The 18241-nt window shown below is 38.1% G+C and overlaps 1 protein-coding gene across 4 annotated transcripts in view; it reads right to left on the bottom strand.

Annotated features, from left to right (window-relative positions):
- Positions 1-18241, bottom strand: part of DIP2B (disco interacting protein 2 homolog B) — a 226174-nt gene that overhangs the window by 79047 nt on the left and 128886 nt on the right. For all 4 annotated transcript variants that reach the window (XM_042946513.1, XM_042946516.1, XM_042946514.1 and 1 more), the window contains exon 4: positions 835-960. In XM_042946513.1, coding sequence (XP_042802447.1) covers positions 835-960 — 126 coding nt within the window. The remainder of the gene's footprint in view (positions 1-834; positions 961-18241) is intronic.

The following is an 18241-nucleotide window of genomic DNA, read 5'->3' as shown; positions in this document are numbered from 1 at the left end:
GTGAACCCATTATAAAAAGTGGGTTCTTAAAAATATACAAATGTTGGGGCGCCTGGGTGGCGCAGTCGGTTAAGCGTCCGACTTCAGCCAGGTCACGATCTCGCGGTCTGTGAGTTCGAGCCCCGCGTCAGGCTCTGGGCTGATGGCTCGGAGCCTGGAGCCTGTTTCCGATTCTGTGTCTCCCTCTCTCTCTGCCCCTCCCCCGTTCATGCTCTGTCTCTCTCTGTCCCAAAAATAAATAAAAAACGTTGAAAAAAAAAAAAAATTAAAAAAAAAAAAAAAATATATACAAATGTATACAAAATATATTAACACACACACAAACACACTTATATATATTTTTTCAGATCCCTTAAACCTTTGCATGACTGCACTCACTCCGTCTTTAATGACACACAAAATTTTATCCCAAATGCACTTATTCTGTAGAGGCAAAGCATCTGATTGAGAAGTATAAATTTGTTAAAGAAATTATGACCATGGTCATATTTTAGAGGTCAACGAAAATAGCTATTAAACCACAGAAGGATTTTCTAAGACCCTAAGCTTTGGCCTGTGTTTATTTATGACTACTTGAGTTTGGGGGTTGTATTAAGGAAATGCTGAAAATTCGGAAGGAAAACTTTTTTTTTTTTTAAATAGCATTATTGTTAAGGCTTCTTTCTGTATGCATTTATAATGTGACAATCAAAACTTGTGTCTTCAATGTGTATTCTTAGACACCTTGGATGACGAGGAAAAGTGCAGGCTCCTACCTCAGAAAAGACAAAGCAGAACTTATGTCAGGAACATCACAGGAGTAACTGTCAGAGAGGAAGGTTCTGACAAACCTACCAGGAGGTGTGCAGGCATCTGCAGGAGACTGGACGAATGTGGACCGCCTTTTGGTTGGCATAGGCAAAGCCATTTTCTGTTCTTTATGCTTTGCCAGTGCGGCTTGAACTGCTTCTGTATGGATATCTGAAAGATTAAACATTTGCATTTATTAGCTCTTGGTTCTTAAAGTGATTACTTCTGTGGGCTGAACTATTACTGCCTCAACTGTTGAAAGGGATATTTAGGTGATTTTTAGTTACAATTTGTGTTGTAACAATTAAAATAAAAATGAAAAAGAAGAGACAAAAAAAGAAAGAAGTCAAAGATAATTTTACAGAGAAGGAAAATGAAGCCCAGAATGATTATGTGACTGCTTTAAGAGCAAACAAGGGGCTAGTGGAGATAGGCAGGGGTGGGGAAAGGCAAAGGGGTCTAACATGCCCCTGTGCCAGGCAGGGATCCTACCTCTGAATGGAATGAGTGCTGTGCAGGTAGCTAAAAGACACTCACTGTTCTTCAGGAAAAGAAGCTTAGGATTTGTTTAACTGCCTGAAAGTGGTTGAGACCACTCAGTTCTCTACCACAGGATCAGAAGGGCTGAATCTGATCTAGAAAAATATAAGAGCTGATGGTACTTGTTTGCCACTGTGGCCACAAGAGAATTCAGTTCTCCCCTTGAAGTCCAAGAGGAAGGAACCTTAGAGCACCGGGAGGGTCAGTCGGTCAAGTGTCCAACTTCAGCTCAGGTTATGATCTCACGGTTCATGAGTTCGAGCCCTGCACTGGGCTCTCAGCTGTTGGAGCAGATCCCAGTTTGGATCCTCTGTCTCCCTCTCTCTCTGCCCCTGCTCCGCTCACACTCTCCTCTCTCCCTCAAAAATAAATAAAGATTAAAAAAAAAAAAAGAAGTCTAATAGGGGTGTCAAAATTAACATTTCCCAACAGAACACTTGATTGTCCACTCCTGCCATAAAATGTGCTCTACATTTCTGCAAAAAAAGGATCATACTATTCATAGTCTTTGGTGTTCTCCTTTGAGATTTTTTAAAACTCTTACAAAATCCTATGAAGGTAGATAACTGAAGTAGCTTCCTAGTTCTCAAGAATTTCCTCTTCTCAGGGATGGGCCCAGTTGAGGGACAAACTATCCTAGGAGGCCTGTCTGTGCTATGTAAATGTACCTCTTATAACAGCTGGACCTATCAGATCCTTTTATGGGGGTCTGTGTGGAAGAATTCGAAGTAAGTCAAGAAAATGCAGGTTCTAGAACTGAGTCACTTTAATGATAATTCCCTAGAGAAAAGGAATGTCCTTAAACTTCAGGGTTGAAACCCTGGAAGCTGTCTCTCCTTTTCTAGGGATTTCTCAACTGTTGCTTCGCTTCTATGACCTACTCTAGCTATTTAAGGTAGCCTGAGCTGGCCTGTTTCATGCAACAACAACAACAACAAAAACCTTCACTAATATAACCAGAAACATCTTTCTGTGTAAATACAAACCTATAACATAATTTTAAAGGTTGCATAGAATTCCACTGTATGTCTGTGCCACGATTTATTTAAGCAACCTGTTTCCAAAGTTTTGCTACTATTCTTGGCAACGATTCACAGCAAAAGAATTCAGTATTTTCACCTTAGTACATACGTCTAATCCTATTTTTGTAGGATTAATTCCAATTGCTGAGGTGTATTTCCTAAGAACAAGGATTTTTTTTTTTTTTTTTTTTTTTTTTTTGAGCAGGGGGAGAAGCTAGTGCAAGCAGGGGAAGGGCAGAGGGAGAGGGAGAGAGAGAATCTCAAGTAGGCTCCACACCCAGCTCGAAGCCCAACATGGGGATCCATCTCACCACCACAAGACTGTGACCTGGGCCGAAATTAAGAATCGGACACTTAACCAACTGAGCCGAGACACCCGATGATTTTACTCTTATATAGCTATCATACAGTTACCAAAATCAATAAATTAAATACTGATACAAATTATTATGTCACCCACAACCCATATTCCAACTTAGCCTACTATTCCCCAGTAATGCACTTTATAGTTTTTCCTCCTTTGTTCCTGATCTGGGGCCTGACACAGAATCATACATTACGTTTAGTTGTCACAATTCTCTATTATCCTATAATCTGGAACATTTCTTAACCTTTGTCTCTCATTGCCTTGACATTATTGTACAGACTAATTATATTGTAGAATGTCCCTTAATTTTAGTTTGTTGATATTCCTCATAATTAGATTCAGGTTATACATTTTGGTAGGAATACCACAGAAGTAATATGTCTTCTTGAAACATGATGTCAGGAAGTGTCTGCCCTATTACTGGTGATAGTAACTGATTACTTGGTTAAGATGATGTCTACTAAAGTAATTCATTGTAAGGTTATTATTCTTCCCTTAGTGTAATTAACAAATAAATTATGGGTGAATGTTTTTCAGATGATATAAATATTACATACTTCATTGAACTTTTACCTACTGGTTTTAGCATTCATTGATGATTCTTGGCTGAATCAATTATTACCATAATGGCTACAAAACATTGATTTAATAACTCTATCATTCCTTCTGTATTTATTAGTTACTTTTTCTACTATAAGAAAAAGCATCCCTTTCTCTCCCAATGTATTTATATCAATACAGACCTATTGACTCTCATTTTATTCTATGGCTATTGTTACTACCATTACTTATTTTGATGGTCCTAATACCCCAGATTTGACCAACGAGGCCAAATCAAACTGGCTCTTACGTCCTTTTGACATATTCCCATCATTTTGAGCAGTTTTTGTTCTCTGGTATAAGATGTTCCAGGTATGTTCCCTTCTCCAGCACTAGAATTAAACATTTCTCTAAGGAACCCTGACCTCTCTTAGTGGAGAATGGTATTTAGAAACCAAGACCTTAAAAGAAGGAGTGCTCAGTGTTATTGGGGTATCAGACACTCAACCAACTAAGCTAACCCTGACCTCTCTTAGTGGAGAATGGTATTTAGAAACCAAGACCTTAAAAGAAGGAGTGCTCAGTGCTATTGGGGTATCAGACGCTCAACCAGCTAAGCCACCCAGGTGCCCCTCTTCATTTTTTTTTTAAAGCTGCATAGCACTCCATTATATAAGTTAGTTTACTCAACTATTCTAAGTGTGGGCATTTAAGTGTTTCCAATATTTTACAATTACAAACAATAATACAACAAAGGGTCTTGTGCAAGTAGACTTTTATACTGATGAGAGTATATCTTCAGGGCCAATTCCAACAAGTGAGACTCCTAAGTCAAAAAGTGAATACATTTTAAACTCTGCTGCATCTTGCCAAGTTCCTCTCCAAAGAGTTGTATCATACTGTATTACTATCAGCAATGTGCCTATGTGTCTGTTTCCTCATAGCCTCACCAGCAGAATGTATTATCTTGGTTTTTTGACTATTACCAGTTTGGTAGCTGAGAAATGGTGTCTCAGTATACTTTCAATTTGGACTTCCTTTATTTTATTATTTTTTTTTAATTTTAAGATTTACTTTATTTTTGGAGAGAGAGAGAACGTGCAAACAGGGGAGGGGGCAAAGGGAAGGGGGAGAGAGAGGGAGAGAGAGAAAGAAAGAGAGAGAATCCCAAGCAGGCTCCACACACTCAGCATGGAGCCTGATGTGGGGCTCAGTTCCATGACCCTGGGATCATGACCTGAGCTGAAATGAAGAGTTGGACGCTCAACTGGCTGAGCCACCCAAGCACCCCTGTACTTCTTTTATCATTAATGAGATTAAACATCGGATTTAAGGATCATTTAATATTTGTTGGTAAGTGAAAGTAAATATTCATGTCACTTGATCATTTTTCTACTGGGTTTCTGCATTTATTTTCCCCTAATTTTTAAGAGTTCTTCACTAGCCCTTTATCTCTGAATGTCAGAAATAGTTTCTTTCAATCTGTCATTTGTCTTTTGACACTGTGGTAGTTTATTGCCACACAGAAGGTTTTTAAAAATTTTTTATGGAATATCTCAAATCGATAACCTAATGTTATACTGAAGGAACTCAAAAAAGAACAAACTAAAACCAAAGTTAGTAAAAAGAGGAAATAACAAGGATTATAACAGAAATTAAAAAAAAATAAATTTGAAAAACAGAAAACAATCAGCAAAAATAAAAGTTGGTTTTTTGAAAAGATGAACAAAACTGACAAATCTTTAGCTAGATTAAGAAAAATACAGGGGCACCTGGGGGGCTCAGTCGGCTGGGCGTCTGACTTGGGCTCAGGTTATGATCTCCCAGTTCACAGGCTCGAGCCCCGCGTCGGGCTCTGTGCTGACAGCTCAGAGCCTGGAGCCTGCTTTGGATTCTGTGTCTCCCTCTCTCTCTGCCCTCCCCTGCTCATGCTCTCTCTCTCTCTCTCTCTCTCTCTCTCAGAAATAAAGATTTTTAAAAAATTAAAAAAGAAAAATACAGAGTAAAATAACTAAAATAAAAAATGAAAGAGGAAATATTACAACTGATACCACAGAAATAAAAAAGATTATAAGACTACCATGAGACAACTACTACACCACAAATTGGATAACCTAAAAAAATGGATAAATTCCTAGAAACATACAACCTACTAAGATTGAATCATGAAGAAAGAGAAAATCAGAACAGACAAATTACTATTAGGAAGACTGAATCAGTAATAAAAACCTCCCAACGAAGAAAAGCCCAGGTTTCACCGTAGAAATCTATAAAACATTTAAAGAACAGCAACCTTTCTCAAATTCATTCAAAGAACTAAAGAAGAAATACTTCTCATTTAAAAGAAGAAATACAAATTCATTTTTATGAGGCCAGCATTACCCTAAAACCAAAGCCAAACAAAGATACTGCAAAAAACAAGACAAAACAAAACAAATCCAAAATAAAACAAAACAACAACCCCCTAAAACTAAGCAACCCACTGAATGGGAGAAGATATTTGCAAATGATATATCCAAGAAGGGGTTAACATCCAAAATATACAAAGGACTTACACAACACCAAAAAACAAATAATTCAATTAAAAAGTGAGCAGAGAACTTGAATAGACATTTTTACAAAGAAAGCATACAAATGGCCAACAGACATAAAAAGACACGCAGCATCACTAACCACAGGGAAATGAAAATCAAAACCACTTCGAGATCTCACCTTACACCTGTCAGAATGGCTAGGATGAAAAAGACAATACCAAGTTTTGTGAGGATGTAGAGAAAAAGGAACCCTGGTACACTGTCAGTAGGAATGTAAATCGGTGTAGCCACTGTGGAAAACAAGGTAAAAAAATTAAAAATAGAAACACCAAAAAGTCCAGTAATTCCACTATTGGGTATTTACTCAAAGAAAACAAAAACACTAATTCAAAAAGACATATGCATCCTCACGCTTCCTGCAATATTGTGTGTAATAGCCAAGATATAGAAGCAGCTCAAGCATCCATCGACAGAATGGATAAAGATACGGAATATATATACAGTGGAATATTACTCGGCCATTAAAAATAATAAGACCTTGCCATTTGCGACAACATGGATGAACCTAGAGGGTATCATGCTAAGTAAAATAAGTTAGAGAAAGACAGACACCATATGATTTCACTTATGTGTGGAATCTAAAAAAAGGAACAAACAAAACTCAAAGAGACTCTTAAATGCAGTTAAGAAACTGGTGGTTGCTAGAGGTGAGGCAGGTGGGGGATGGGCAAAATAGATAAGGAGCATTAAGAGGTACAAACCTCCAATTATAAAATAAAGAAGTCACAGAGATGAAAAGTAGAGCATGGGGAAGTCAATAATATCGAAAAAATGTACAGTGATGACACATCATAATGAGCATTGAGTAATGTATAAAATTATTAAACCACTATTTTGTACATCTGAAACTAATGTAACACTGAATGATAATCACACTGAAATTTTTAAAATAAATAAAAAACTTAAATGCAGATTTTTTTAAAAGGCAGAAACAGACCCATAAACACAGAGAACAAACTGATGGTGGCAGAGGGGAGGGGAGTAGGGAGATGAGAAAAATGAGTAAAGGAAAGGAGTGCCTGGGTGGCTCAGTCAGTTAAGCATCTGGCTCTTGATTTCAGCTCAGGTCATGATCTCAGGGTTTGTAGGTTCAAGGGCTGCTCTGGGCTCTGTCAGCACAGAGCCTATTTGTGTCTCCCTCTCCCTGCCCCTCCCTCCCTCCCTCTCTCTCTCAAAATAAATAAAGTTAAAAAAATTTTTTAAAGTCGGTAAGGGGGAGTGGGAGATACAGGCTTCTAGTTATGGAATAAGTCACAAAGGTAAAAAGTACAGCACTGGGAATATAGTCAATGGTATTGTCATAGCGATGTATGGTGACAGATGACAACTGCACTTGCAGTAAGTATAGCATAATGTATAGATTTGTTCAATCACCATGCTGTACATCTGAAACTAATGTAACACTGTATGTCAACAATGTTTCAATTAAAAAAAAAGAAAAGAAAAACACCCCTACACCAATATCCCTGATGAATACAGATGCAAAAATATGGAACAAAATACTGTCAACCTGAATTCAACAGTACATGAAAAGGACTATGTACCAGGGCGCCTGGGTGGCTCAGCTGGTTAAGCGTCCAACTCTTGGGTTTGGCTCAGGTCATGTTCTCACGGTTTCATGAGTTCGAGCTGAACGCTGGGCTCTGTGCTGACAGTTTGGTGTCTGCTTGGGATTCTCTCTCTCTCTCCCTTTCTCTCTGCCCCTCCCCAACTCACGCCGTCTCTGTCTCTCTCAAAATAAATAAATAAAAACATTCATATTCATATTTATATTTAGGACTATGTACCATAACCAAGTGAGATTTATCCCTGTGTTGCAAGGATGTTCAACATATGAAAATCAACAAATGTAAGACTCTACATTAACACAATGAAGGACAAAAATTATATGACCATCATAGATGCAGAAAAAGCATTTGACAAAACTCAACACGCTTGATAAAAACACTCAACAAACTAGGAATAGAAGGACATTCTCTCAAAATAATAAAATTCATAAACGAAAAGCCCACAGCCAGCAACATAGTCAACGGCGAGAGCTGAAAGCTTTTCCTTCTAAGATCAGGAACAAGGTAAAGATGCCTGCTCTCACCACTTCTTTCAGCATAGTACTGGATGTCCTGGTCAGAGTAATTAGGCAAGAAAAAGAAATAAAAGGTATACAAAAGGAGAGGAAGAAGTAAAATTATTTATGTTTGCAGATGACATGATCTTATACATAGGAAATCCTAAAGATTTTATTCATGTACACAAACTGTTAGAACTAATTGGCGAATTCAACAACTGCAGGATAGAAAATCAGGATACAAAAACCAGTTGTGTTTCTCAACACAAACAATTAACTATCTGAGAAGGAAAGGAAGGAAATAATCTCATTTATAGTAGCATAAAAAATAATAAAAATTTTAAAATAAACACAATCAAGCAGGCAAAAAACTTGTATACCATGAAAACCGCTGAAGGAAATTAAAGAAGAAACAAATGGAAAAACATTCCATGTTCATGGACTGGAAGAGTTAATATTGTTAAAATATAAGTGATCTACAGATTTAATGCTATACCTGTAACAATCCACTGGCACTTTTGAAGAAATAGAAAATGTATACGGAATCTCAAAGAACTCAGAATAGCCAAAACAATTTTAAGAAAGAAGAATAAAGCTGGAAGCCTCATATTTCCTGATTTCAAAATATATATATTTCCTGAAAGCCAGAGTAACCAAGATAGTATAATGTTGGCATAAAGAGAGACATATAGACCAATGCAATAAAATAGCTCAGAAATTAACCCTTGTGTGTATGGTTAAATGGTCTTTGACAAGGGTGCCAAGACTGTTCAATTAGGAATGACAGTCTCTTCAACAAATGTTGCCAGGAAACTGAAATATCTGCATATAAAAGAATGAAGTTGGACATTTATCTTATACCATATACCATATAAATTAACTAAAGGGGTGCCTGGGTGGCTCAGTCGGCTGAGCGTCCGACTTCGGCTCAGGTCATGATCTCGCGGTTTGAGTTTGAGCCCCGCGTCGGGCTCTGTGCTGACAACTCAGGGCCTGGAGCCTGCTTCGGATTTTGAGTCTCCCTCTCTCTCTGCCCCTCCCCTGCTCACGCTCTGTCTCTCCCTCTCTCTCAAAAATAAATAAATGTAAAAAAAAATTAACTAAAAATAAATCAAAAACTTAAACATAAGACATGAAACTATAGAAGTCTTAGAAGAAAACATAAAAGGAAAGCTTCATAACTCTGGAACGGGTTAATCATTTCTTGGATATGACACTATAAGCACAAGCAAGAAAAGCAAAAATAGGTGGGACTCCATCAAACTAAAAAGCTTCTGCACAACAAAGGAAACAACAGAGTGAAAAGGCAACCTATGGAATGGGAGAAAATATTTGCAAACCATGTATTGGATAAGGCACTAATGTCCAGAATATTTAAAGAATACTTACAACTCAATAACAACAAGTAACCCAATTTTAAAATGGCCAAGGGACTCGAACAGACATTTCTCCAAACAAGATAAACAAATGGACAACAATCATATGAAAAGATGCTCAACATCACTAATCATCAGGGAAATGCAAGTCAAAGCCACAATGGCATATCTCTTCATACCAATCAGGATAGCCACCGAAAGGGGGCCTGGGTGGCTCAGTCAGTTAGGTGTCCGACTCTTGATTTCGGCTCAGGTCATGATCTCAAGCTCCATGTCAGGTTTTGTGCTAATAGCAAAGAGCCTGCTTGGGGTTCTCTCTCTCCCTCTCTCTCTGCCCCTTGCCTGCTCATGCTTTTTCTCTCTTTCAAAAATAAATAAATAAACTTAAAAAAAAAGGATAGTTACTGGAAAGAAAACAAATCAAAAGGGGGGGGGGAAGAAAAAGAAAGGAAAGTGTTGGTGAGGACATGGAGAAATTAGGATCCTTGCACACTGTTGGTGGGACTGTGAAATGGTGCAGCTGTTATGGAAAACAGTATGGAAGGTTTCTCAAAAAACTGAAAATAAAACTATCATATGATCTAGCAATCCCACTTCTGGGTATATATCCAAAAGAACTGAAAGCAGGGTCTCAAAGAGATATTTGCACACAAATGTTCAATGCAGCATTATGTACAACAGCCATGACATGGAAGGAACCTTAATGCCCATGAATGGATGAATGTATAAAGAAAATGTGTTAGATATATACAATGGACTATTATTCAACCTTAAAAAAGAAGGGTATCTTCTCACATGCTACAACATGGATGCATCTTGAGGACATTAGGTTAAGTGAACTAAAACAATCACAAAAAACCAAAATCTGCTTACAAGAGATACCTAAAGTACTCAAATTCTTAGATGTAGTAAGACTAGGGGGGAGAGGGAAACAGAGAGTTGTGAGTTGTCACTGTTTCAGTCATGCAAGATCAAAGAGTTCTAAAGAGCTGTTGTGTACCAATATGCATATAGTTAATATGGAAATGTACACTTAAAAATTTTGAAGGCGGGGCACCTGGGTGGCTCAGTTGGTTAAGTATCCAACTCTTGATTTTGGCTAAGGTCATGATGTCATTCATGGTTTGTGAGATGGTGCCCTGAGTCAGGCTTTGTGCTGACAGTGTGGAGCCTGCTTGGGATTCTCTCGCTCTACCTCTCCCCTGCTCACTTCCTTGTTCCTGCTCGCTCGCTCTCTCTCTCTCTCTCTCCAAATAAATAAACATTAAAAAAAATTTTTAAGAGGGTATATATATATGTGTGTTTTTTACTGCAGTAAAAACATTTTGTATGTAGTCTTTCATCACATCTGGATTTTGAGTTCCAGCTGTTTTCCCATAAGACTTTCTCTAAGCCCACGTTACTGAAAAATTCACTGGTGTTTTCTTTTAGTACTTACCTTTTTTTTTTTTTAAATCTAGATCTCTGATCCATTTGAAGTTTTTCCTGGCATATGGTATGAGATATGGATTTACTTTATATTATTCCCTGTGTCCTAGCACCATCTATTAAAAAGTACATTTCTGTCCCAATGATTTGCAACGCTATCTTTATTATACACTAAATCCCAGATGTACTTTGTTCTATTTCTATACTTGTTATTCTAAAGTTTATTTATTTTGAGAGACAGAGAGAGAGAGAGAGAGAAAGAGAAGGGGGGGGGGAGGGCGGAGACAGGATTCAAAATGGGCTCTGTGCTAACAGCAAAGAACCCAATGCAGGGCTCAAACTCACAAATCATGAGATCATGACTTGAGCCATAGTCAGACGCTTAACCTACTGAGCCACCCCAGTGCCCCTCTGCACTTGTTATCCTATTCCAATGTTATTCTATTCCAATGGTCTATCTGCCACTTTGTCTGCCATACCACACTGTTTTAATTATAGAGTCTTTAGAGTGAATGTGTTTTAATATCTAGTAGGTATAGTCACTCTTCATAGGTTTTCTTTCTCAGTGTTTTCCTACCTATTCTTACATGTTTATTTTTCCAAATGAACTTCAAAAACCTGTTTTCTGGCTCCATAAATAAATTTAATAATGTTGTTGGGACTGGATTGAATTTATAAACTAATTTAGGGAGTCCTGGCATCTTTGTGATGTTGAATTATCAAAGAACAAGGAATGCTTTTCCATTTATCATGTCTATGTTGTGTCTTTCAGAGTCTTAAAGTTTCCTTTGTAAAGGCTTTATACATTTCTTAAGTTTTTCCTAAATATGTCTTATCTTTTCTATTGCTTTTGTAAGTGAGGTTTGCTCTACTATATCTTTTAATTGGTTATTGCTTGCATATATGAAGGCTACTGATTTCTGAACTAGTTTTATATCTGGCTACCTGACTGAATTATTGTATTAGATTAATTTTGTTATTGACTTTCTTGGGTTTTCTTTTTTTTTTTTTTTAATGTTTATTTATTTTTGAGAGAGAGAGAGAGAGACAGAGCACAAGCAGGGGAGGGGCAGAGAGAGAGGGAGATGCAGAATCTGAAGCAGGCTCCAGGCTCCAAGCTGTCAGCACAGAGCCTGACATGGGGCTCAAACTCACAAACCACAAGATCATAACCTGAGCCAAAGTCGGAAGCTTAACTGACTGAGCCACCCAGACACCCCCACTCTCTTGGATTTTCTAAATAAACATCGTATCAAGTACAAATACAGTTTTACTTTTTCTTTTCTAATTCTTACACCTCTAGTTGATTTGCCTTGTCTACTCATATTAACACCTCTAGTGCATTTTAAATGTTAGCATCCTTAGAATTAAAATAAAAAAAAAAAAACTCTTGTAAATAAATTAAAAAAAAAAAGAACAGCTCAATTTTAAAAAATAAGTTGAGGCACTGGACAGGTAGGTTATAGAAGAAGAATAAAGGTCAATTAACATATTCAAAAAGGGGCGCCTGGGTAATTCAATTGGTTGAACGTCCGACTCTTCATTTCTGCTCAGATCATGATCTCAGGGTTGTAGGATGGAGCCCCATGTTGGACTCCACGCTGAGCATGAGCTTTGCTTAAGATTCTCTCTCTTTCCCTCTGTCCCTCTCTCACTCGCACACTCTCTCTAAAAAATAAAAAAGCCATATTAAAAAAATTCAATCTCATTTGTAACACTTCCATCAACAAGGTATGAGAGGGTATGAGAGTGCCCGTTTCCCTACATCTATGGACAACACTGAACTATTTTTTTCATCTTTTCCCAAGAGGTAATTGGAAAGTGTTATTTTACAGTTTTAAAGTAGCTATTCCTATTCTTGGCTTGTTTTTATGAAGTGGTTACGACATGATGCAAAAGTAGCATAGATGGGCTTTACGTATCAGGGGCAGAACAAACACTAAGTGCCCTTACCTATTTAGATAGATGGATGGATGGATGGCCAGATGGCCAGACACACCAGCAGATATGGACAGACTGAACAGACTAGCAGATATGGACAGACTAAAAGGCAGATGCTTAGACAGGTTCAATCATTAAGTAGAGAAGCACAGTTCAAAGAGGTACCTGCAAGCCATCAAGTAGTCATGCCATTTTCACCAACTTCTAAGGCAGCAACCACTTTAACATTTTTAATTATGACAGAGACAGCAACTATTAAATTCTGGAACATTAGGGTATCACATTAATTTTGGCACTATACTGTGTGCCTAGTGGAGAGGGAAAATGCAATTTTAATTTAATTTAAATTTAAATAAAATTTCACGTGCATTTCACATTCCCTTGTACAGATTACGTTTTTTTTTTTTTATTTTTTTAAATGTTTATTTATTTTTGAGACACAGACAGAGCATGAGTGGGAGAGGGGCAGAGAGAGAGGGAGACACAGAATCCAAAGCAGGCTCCAGGCTCCAAGCTGGCAGCACAGAGCCTGACGCGGGGCTCGAACTCACAAACTACGAGATCATGACCTGAGCCAAAGTCGGATGCTTAACCGACTGAGCCACCTAGGCACCCCAGACTACGTTTTCTTTAACCTGGAATATCTATATAGCAAACAGCTATTCACCCTTCAAACTGGTCCAGACTTCAACACCTCCATGAAGCCTGCCCTTAACAGTGCCAGTTCCCAGGCTCCTTCCCCTGTCATCCCCTCTTTTTTTCTGCCTCTACCTTTTATAAAGGATACCTGTGTTTAAGAAAAGATTCTTGGGTTTCTGTCTGTGCTTCTCTAGAATCTAAACTGTCTCAACTCACAGGTCTACAATAAATTCTTGATGAACTGAACTAAACTCAATTTACTTTCCTTGGCATAAGGAAGAGTATTAATATGGAAATAAAATAGTCTTGGTATACCAGTGGCAGCCCCCTTAGCAAATGCCACCATGACAGAAATCAGATATAAATTTTTTTTAATGTTTGTTTATTTCTGAGGGAGAGCAAGTGGGGGAGGGGCGGGGCAGAGAGAGAGAGAGAGAGAGAGAGAGAGAGAGAGACTGAGGATCCGAAGCGGGCTCTGTGCTGACAGCAGAGAGCCCAATGAGGGGCTCGAACTCACAGACCATGAGATCATGACCTGAGCTTAAGTCAGAAGCGTGACTGAGCCACCCAGGCGCCCCAGAGATCAGATTTAGACAGAGAAAGAAAGTTCTCTATTAGGGTAACATAGGGAGTTATTGTTGCATTTAGCTCCCATTACTAAGTCAGAAGAATCCATACTTAGAGTAAAAATCATTAAGAACAATAACTGATTTATTGCTTTAAATCATTTATCCAGGGCTATCATTTTTAAAACTATCTTTCCCAAACCCCCATTTATAAAATAATTAAGTCATGGGAATATATGTACAGCATGGTAACTGTAGCTAATACATTGTACATTTGAAAAGTTGAGAATTAAGAGAATGAATCTTAAAAGTCCTCACCACCACAACAAAAAATTCTGTATAGCTACGCATGGTGGTGGATGTTGACTAGACTCGCTGTGGTGATCATTTCACGGTATCAAATCACTGTGTTGTATACCTGACCTAATATAATACTACCTCAATAAAAGGAAAAAAACTGCTACTTTTTTGTTTAAAAATAATATGAATACATTTTACATTATATGTATTTTGCATTTTACCACAATAAAAAAACCCTTAGTATACATATTAGAAAAAATTAATATACATATTGGAAAAAGATGTAAGCACATATAATGCTGGAGTGAAATTTTTTCTGAGATCCACTGCGTCTCAAAACTAATCCCACCTCAACAGTTTGCTACCTATTCTTCCAGGTTTCTGTATCTGTGTTCTTAATATGTGTAATGTTGTTATTCATATTTCTAAAAATCAGGTCATGCATTACATACTATCTTGCATTTATTAAAAATATATTTTGTACATCTCTCCATATCTGCACAAAAAAATCTACCTCTTTTTCAAAGGATTTTAAAATCCACTTTCATAGAATTCCTTTGTGTGGACATGCTGTAACTTATTTAACCACTGTATTATTATGAACGCTATTACAACAAATGTCTGCGTATATATCTTTGTGCACACTTGTAGGTGTTTGTGTAAAATAAATTCCTAGAGGTGGAATCTCCAGGAAAAAAGGTATTGATATTCAAAGTTTTAAAGATATTGCCAAACTGTTGTGCTGTTACCTTTAAGACCACAGTACCAACTTATTAATGGCTCCGAAATAATTTTATACTGCATTTATGTTATTCTGTTTTAGTGTCCCTGAGGTTTACTTAGTTGAATCAAGATTGCCATATCTTATTGAATCTATGATGCCATCTTATATAAAACATATCCTGATTTCAGACATGTTAAAATGTGAAAAGTGTTCTTCTTGTATTAGATGAAATCATGGTTCTTAGCTGTCCCGGAAAACAAATGATTAACTGCTTATACTGAGAAAAAGCACTTCCTCAACAAGAGCAAATCAAATGCTCAGACTTATTAATTAAAAATACTACATTTCCAGGGCACCTGGGCGGCTCAGTCAGTTAAGCATTCGACTTCGGTTCAGGACAGGATCTCGCAGTTCATGAGTTCGGTCCCCACGTTGGGGTCTCTGCTGTCAGCACAGAGCCTGGAGCATGTATCCCATTCTGTGTCTCCCTCTCTCTTTGCCCCTTCCCTACTTGTGCTTTGTCTCTTCTTCCTCTCTCAAAAATAAAAAAACATTAAAAAAATTTTTTTTAAATACTACACTTCCAAAAGTATTTTGCTAAAACTAGGGAATTCTTCACAACAATCAAGCTTTACAAGGCCCATGACATTTGGATAATTAATAACTACACAGCATGTTCTTCTCTGCTGTAAGGTTTCTGTCAGCAGAACACAAAACAAATCAAACCACCCATCTATTTTCTAACATGGTAAGCCCTGGCCCATATATTGGTGTCAAAACAAGAAGTCCACAGTTACTACATTAGCAAAGCCTCTTATTGATAAGAACAGGCAACTCTTTTAACTGGATTTGACTCATTTACCACCATACAATTCATCTTGATCTTTGATAAGAAGTCACTTCCGAAGTTCAGTCCCCAGACACAGCTGACTTTGGATATCTCTGCCAGAAGCACATGTGAAAGCTGGGTATCATTTTCCAGCACTAACGTTTCAGCTGAAAAGGCGATACAAATACTCTGAAGTCCTTTTTTGTTGTTGTTTTGTTTGAGGTAGCTAATTACTCAAAAACCGAGCTTTAAAGGAGTTGTCAGAATTACTTACCATACTATCACTTTCCATCTCAGGCATCAACTGTGTATTTTCTACACTTGTGACCATAACACACGTGTAGAAATTGTATCATGCCTTGATATGCAGGAAAAAAAGGTACTAGCAAATGTATTGGAAATGTCAGAACCTCTTGACTAAGCACAAAGAATGGAATCGGATCATATCTGACTGTGAATAAATATAAGCTCTTTATACCATGTCTGCAACATGAAATACTAAGTCTACTTAGATTTGATTAACATTAGTTGAAATGTCATAGGTATTAATAAGCCTCCAGCAAATAAGAAAGGATTTTCTAGTTACACTTAATAACACCATTAAATCCTTTCGGTGTACCTCTCAGTTTACTGTGAATGCTTGTCATTTTACTAAACACACCCTCCATTCTTATGCCACTTTTGCATGTGACATGTAAACGTAACCGTTCCTAAAGATGGAGTGACAAAGAGGTGAAGTTCGACTCCCAACAATTTCTACAACTTATTTGCTCTACTTCTGCTGCTGCTGTTGATTCCTTCTTATTCATTAGAAGCCGCAATTTGCTGAGTTTTCCTTTGCAATTTAGTTAATTCCTAATGTACTGAAAAATGTGTTTTTTACCCCAAATCCATGCTTGCATGCCTCCACTTTCATGTTCCCCTCATGATAGTACTGTGGTACTCTCATATCTTTCAATATCTTCAGGGTTTTAAATGGCCTTTTCTTCCCTATTTTACCTCCTCTCTGGTCTTCTTGCTACTACCTTAAAAAAAAAGTCCCTGCGAGACAAATATCCCAAACCTTACTCTTAAACCCTCTTCAAGATCTCTGCACCAAACTAAGAAACACAGTTGGCTAACCGACATTTGGTTCACAGACTACACTTTCCCACATTTGGGGTAAATCTGAAAGAATTGGTACAAGAGAGCAAGGGGCTAGAGATCACAGTTAGGTTTTAGTTGACTGAGGTCAAAATGTTACAGTAAAGGTCACTATAGCCTTTCTCTGTATGTGATCAGCCTGGATATAGGATGTAGAGAATCATCTTTCTGGTTCCTTCCTAATTCTTTTATTATATGCTGTAAAAACAAACAAACAAGGCGGGGGAACCCCCACAAAACTCTCAGAAGTCCAGAGATGAGAGTTTAGAGGCCGAAACCCTTCTGAACTGGTCAGAACCCACTGTTGCTGAACCTGGGCCCCAGAGTCAAAAGTGCCCGGGAAATCAGGCTTGGGTCCTGGCAACAAAGAGGAGCTCCTGAGATGTTTTTCTATATCCCATTGTACCTCCCTCTAATCCACTCTTTAACGAACAACTACTTTTATTCTTTCTTTTCTCCAAAATATCTATTTAGCTCTTATGTATGTTTGGCCCGGTGCCAGGCACTGGGATACAGTAATGGTAGAACACTTGGTCTGTAGATGGAGCAAACTACTAGAACAAATACAAATGTAACCGCTCCGCTGAAACCCTCTAATGGTATTCAAGATTCCTTAAGATCTCATCCCTGGTCATCTTTCTAGCCTCATCTCCCACCTACTTCCGGGTTCTTGCATTCTACATTCCATAATGAACTCCTTTCAGGTCTACTATCTGATGCTATTTCCCTCAGTCTGTCTGCCGTGACACAGTTTAGATGTCTCACTCTCTGAGAAAGCCTCCTCTGATCGATCAAGACCAGGTTAGGTATAAGGGAAAATTCTGGGGTGGCATGTAACCTCTTTTTTTTCTTAAGAGAGAGGGAGAGAGGGTGCTCTTGAGCAGGGGAGAGGGGCAGAGGAAGGGAGAGAATTCCAAGCAGCCTCCAAGCTCAGTGAGTAGCCTAACGTGGGGCTTGATCCCACAACCCTGGGATCATGACCTGAGCTGATATCAAGAGTCGGATGCTCAACTGACTGAGCCACCCAGGGGCCCCTAACCTCTACTTTTGTTTTTTTTTTTTTTATGTAACACTTCTCATTCCTTCCTTTCAGTGTATAAAAATAGCTATCTAATAAAATCAGCTCCCAAAATGTCTGACACAGGTCGACAACCATGTCCTTTTCCTTATTTTCTCTAAATCAGTTTCTGATACACACACCCTGCTTTTTTTTTATTTCTTAATTTATTTATTTTTGAGAGAGAGCATGCATGCTCATGAGCGGGGGACAGGGGCAGAAGGAGAGAGACAGAGGATCCCAGGCAGGCTCCACACTGAAGACAATGAGGGGCTTGATCCACAACTGACCCTGGGATCATGACGTGAGCCGAAATCAAGA

This window comes from Panthera leo, chromosome B4 (genome assembly GCF_018350215.1).
Source record: "Panthera leo isolate Ple1 chromosome B4, P.leo_Ple1_pat1.1, whole genome shotgun sequence".
Lineage (NCBI taxonomy): Eukaryota > Metazoa > Chordata > Mammalia > Carnivora > Felidae > Panthera > Panthera leo.
The sequence above is the reverse complement of the archived record's forward strand: the minus strand, read 5'-3'. Positions and strand labels throughout refer to the sequence as shown.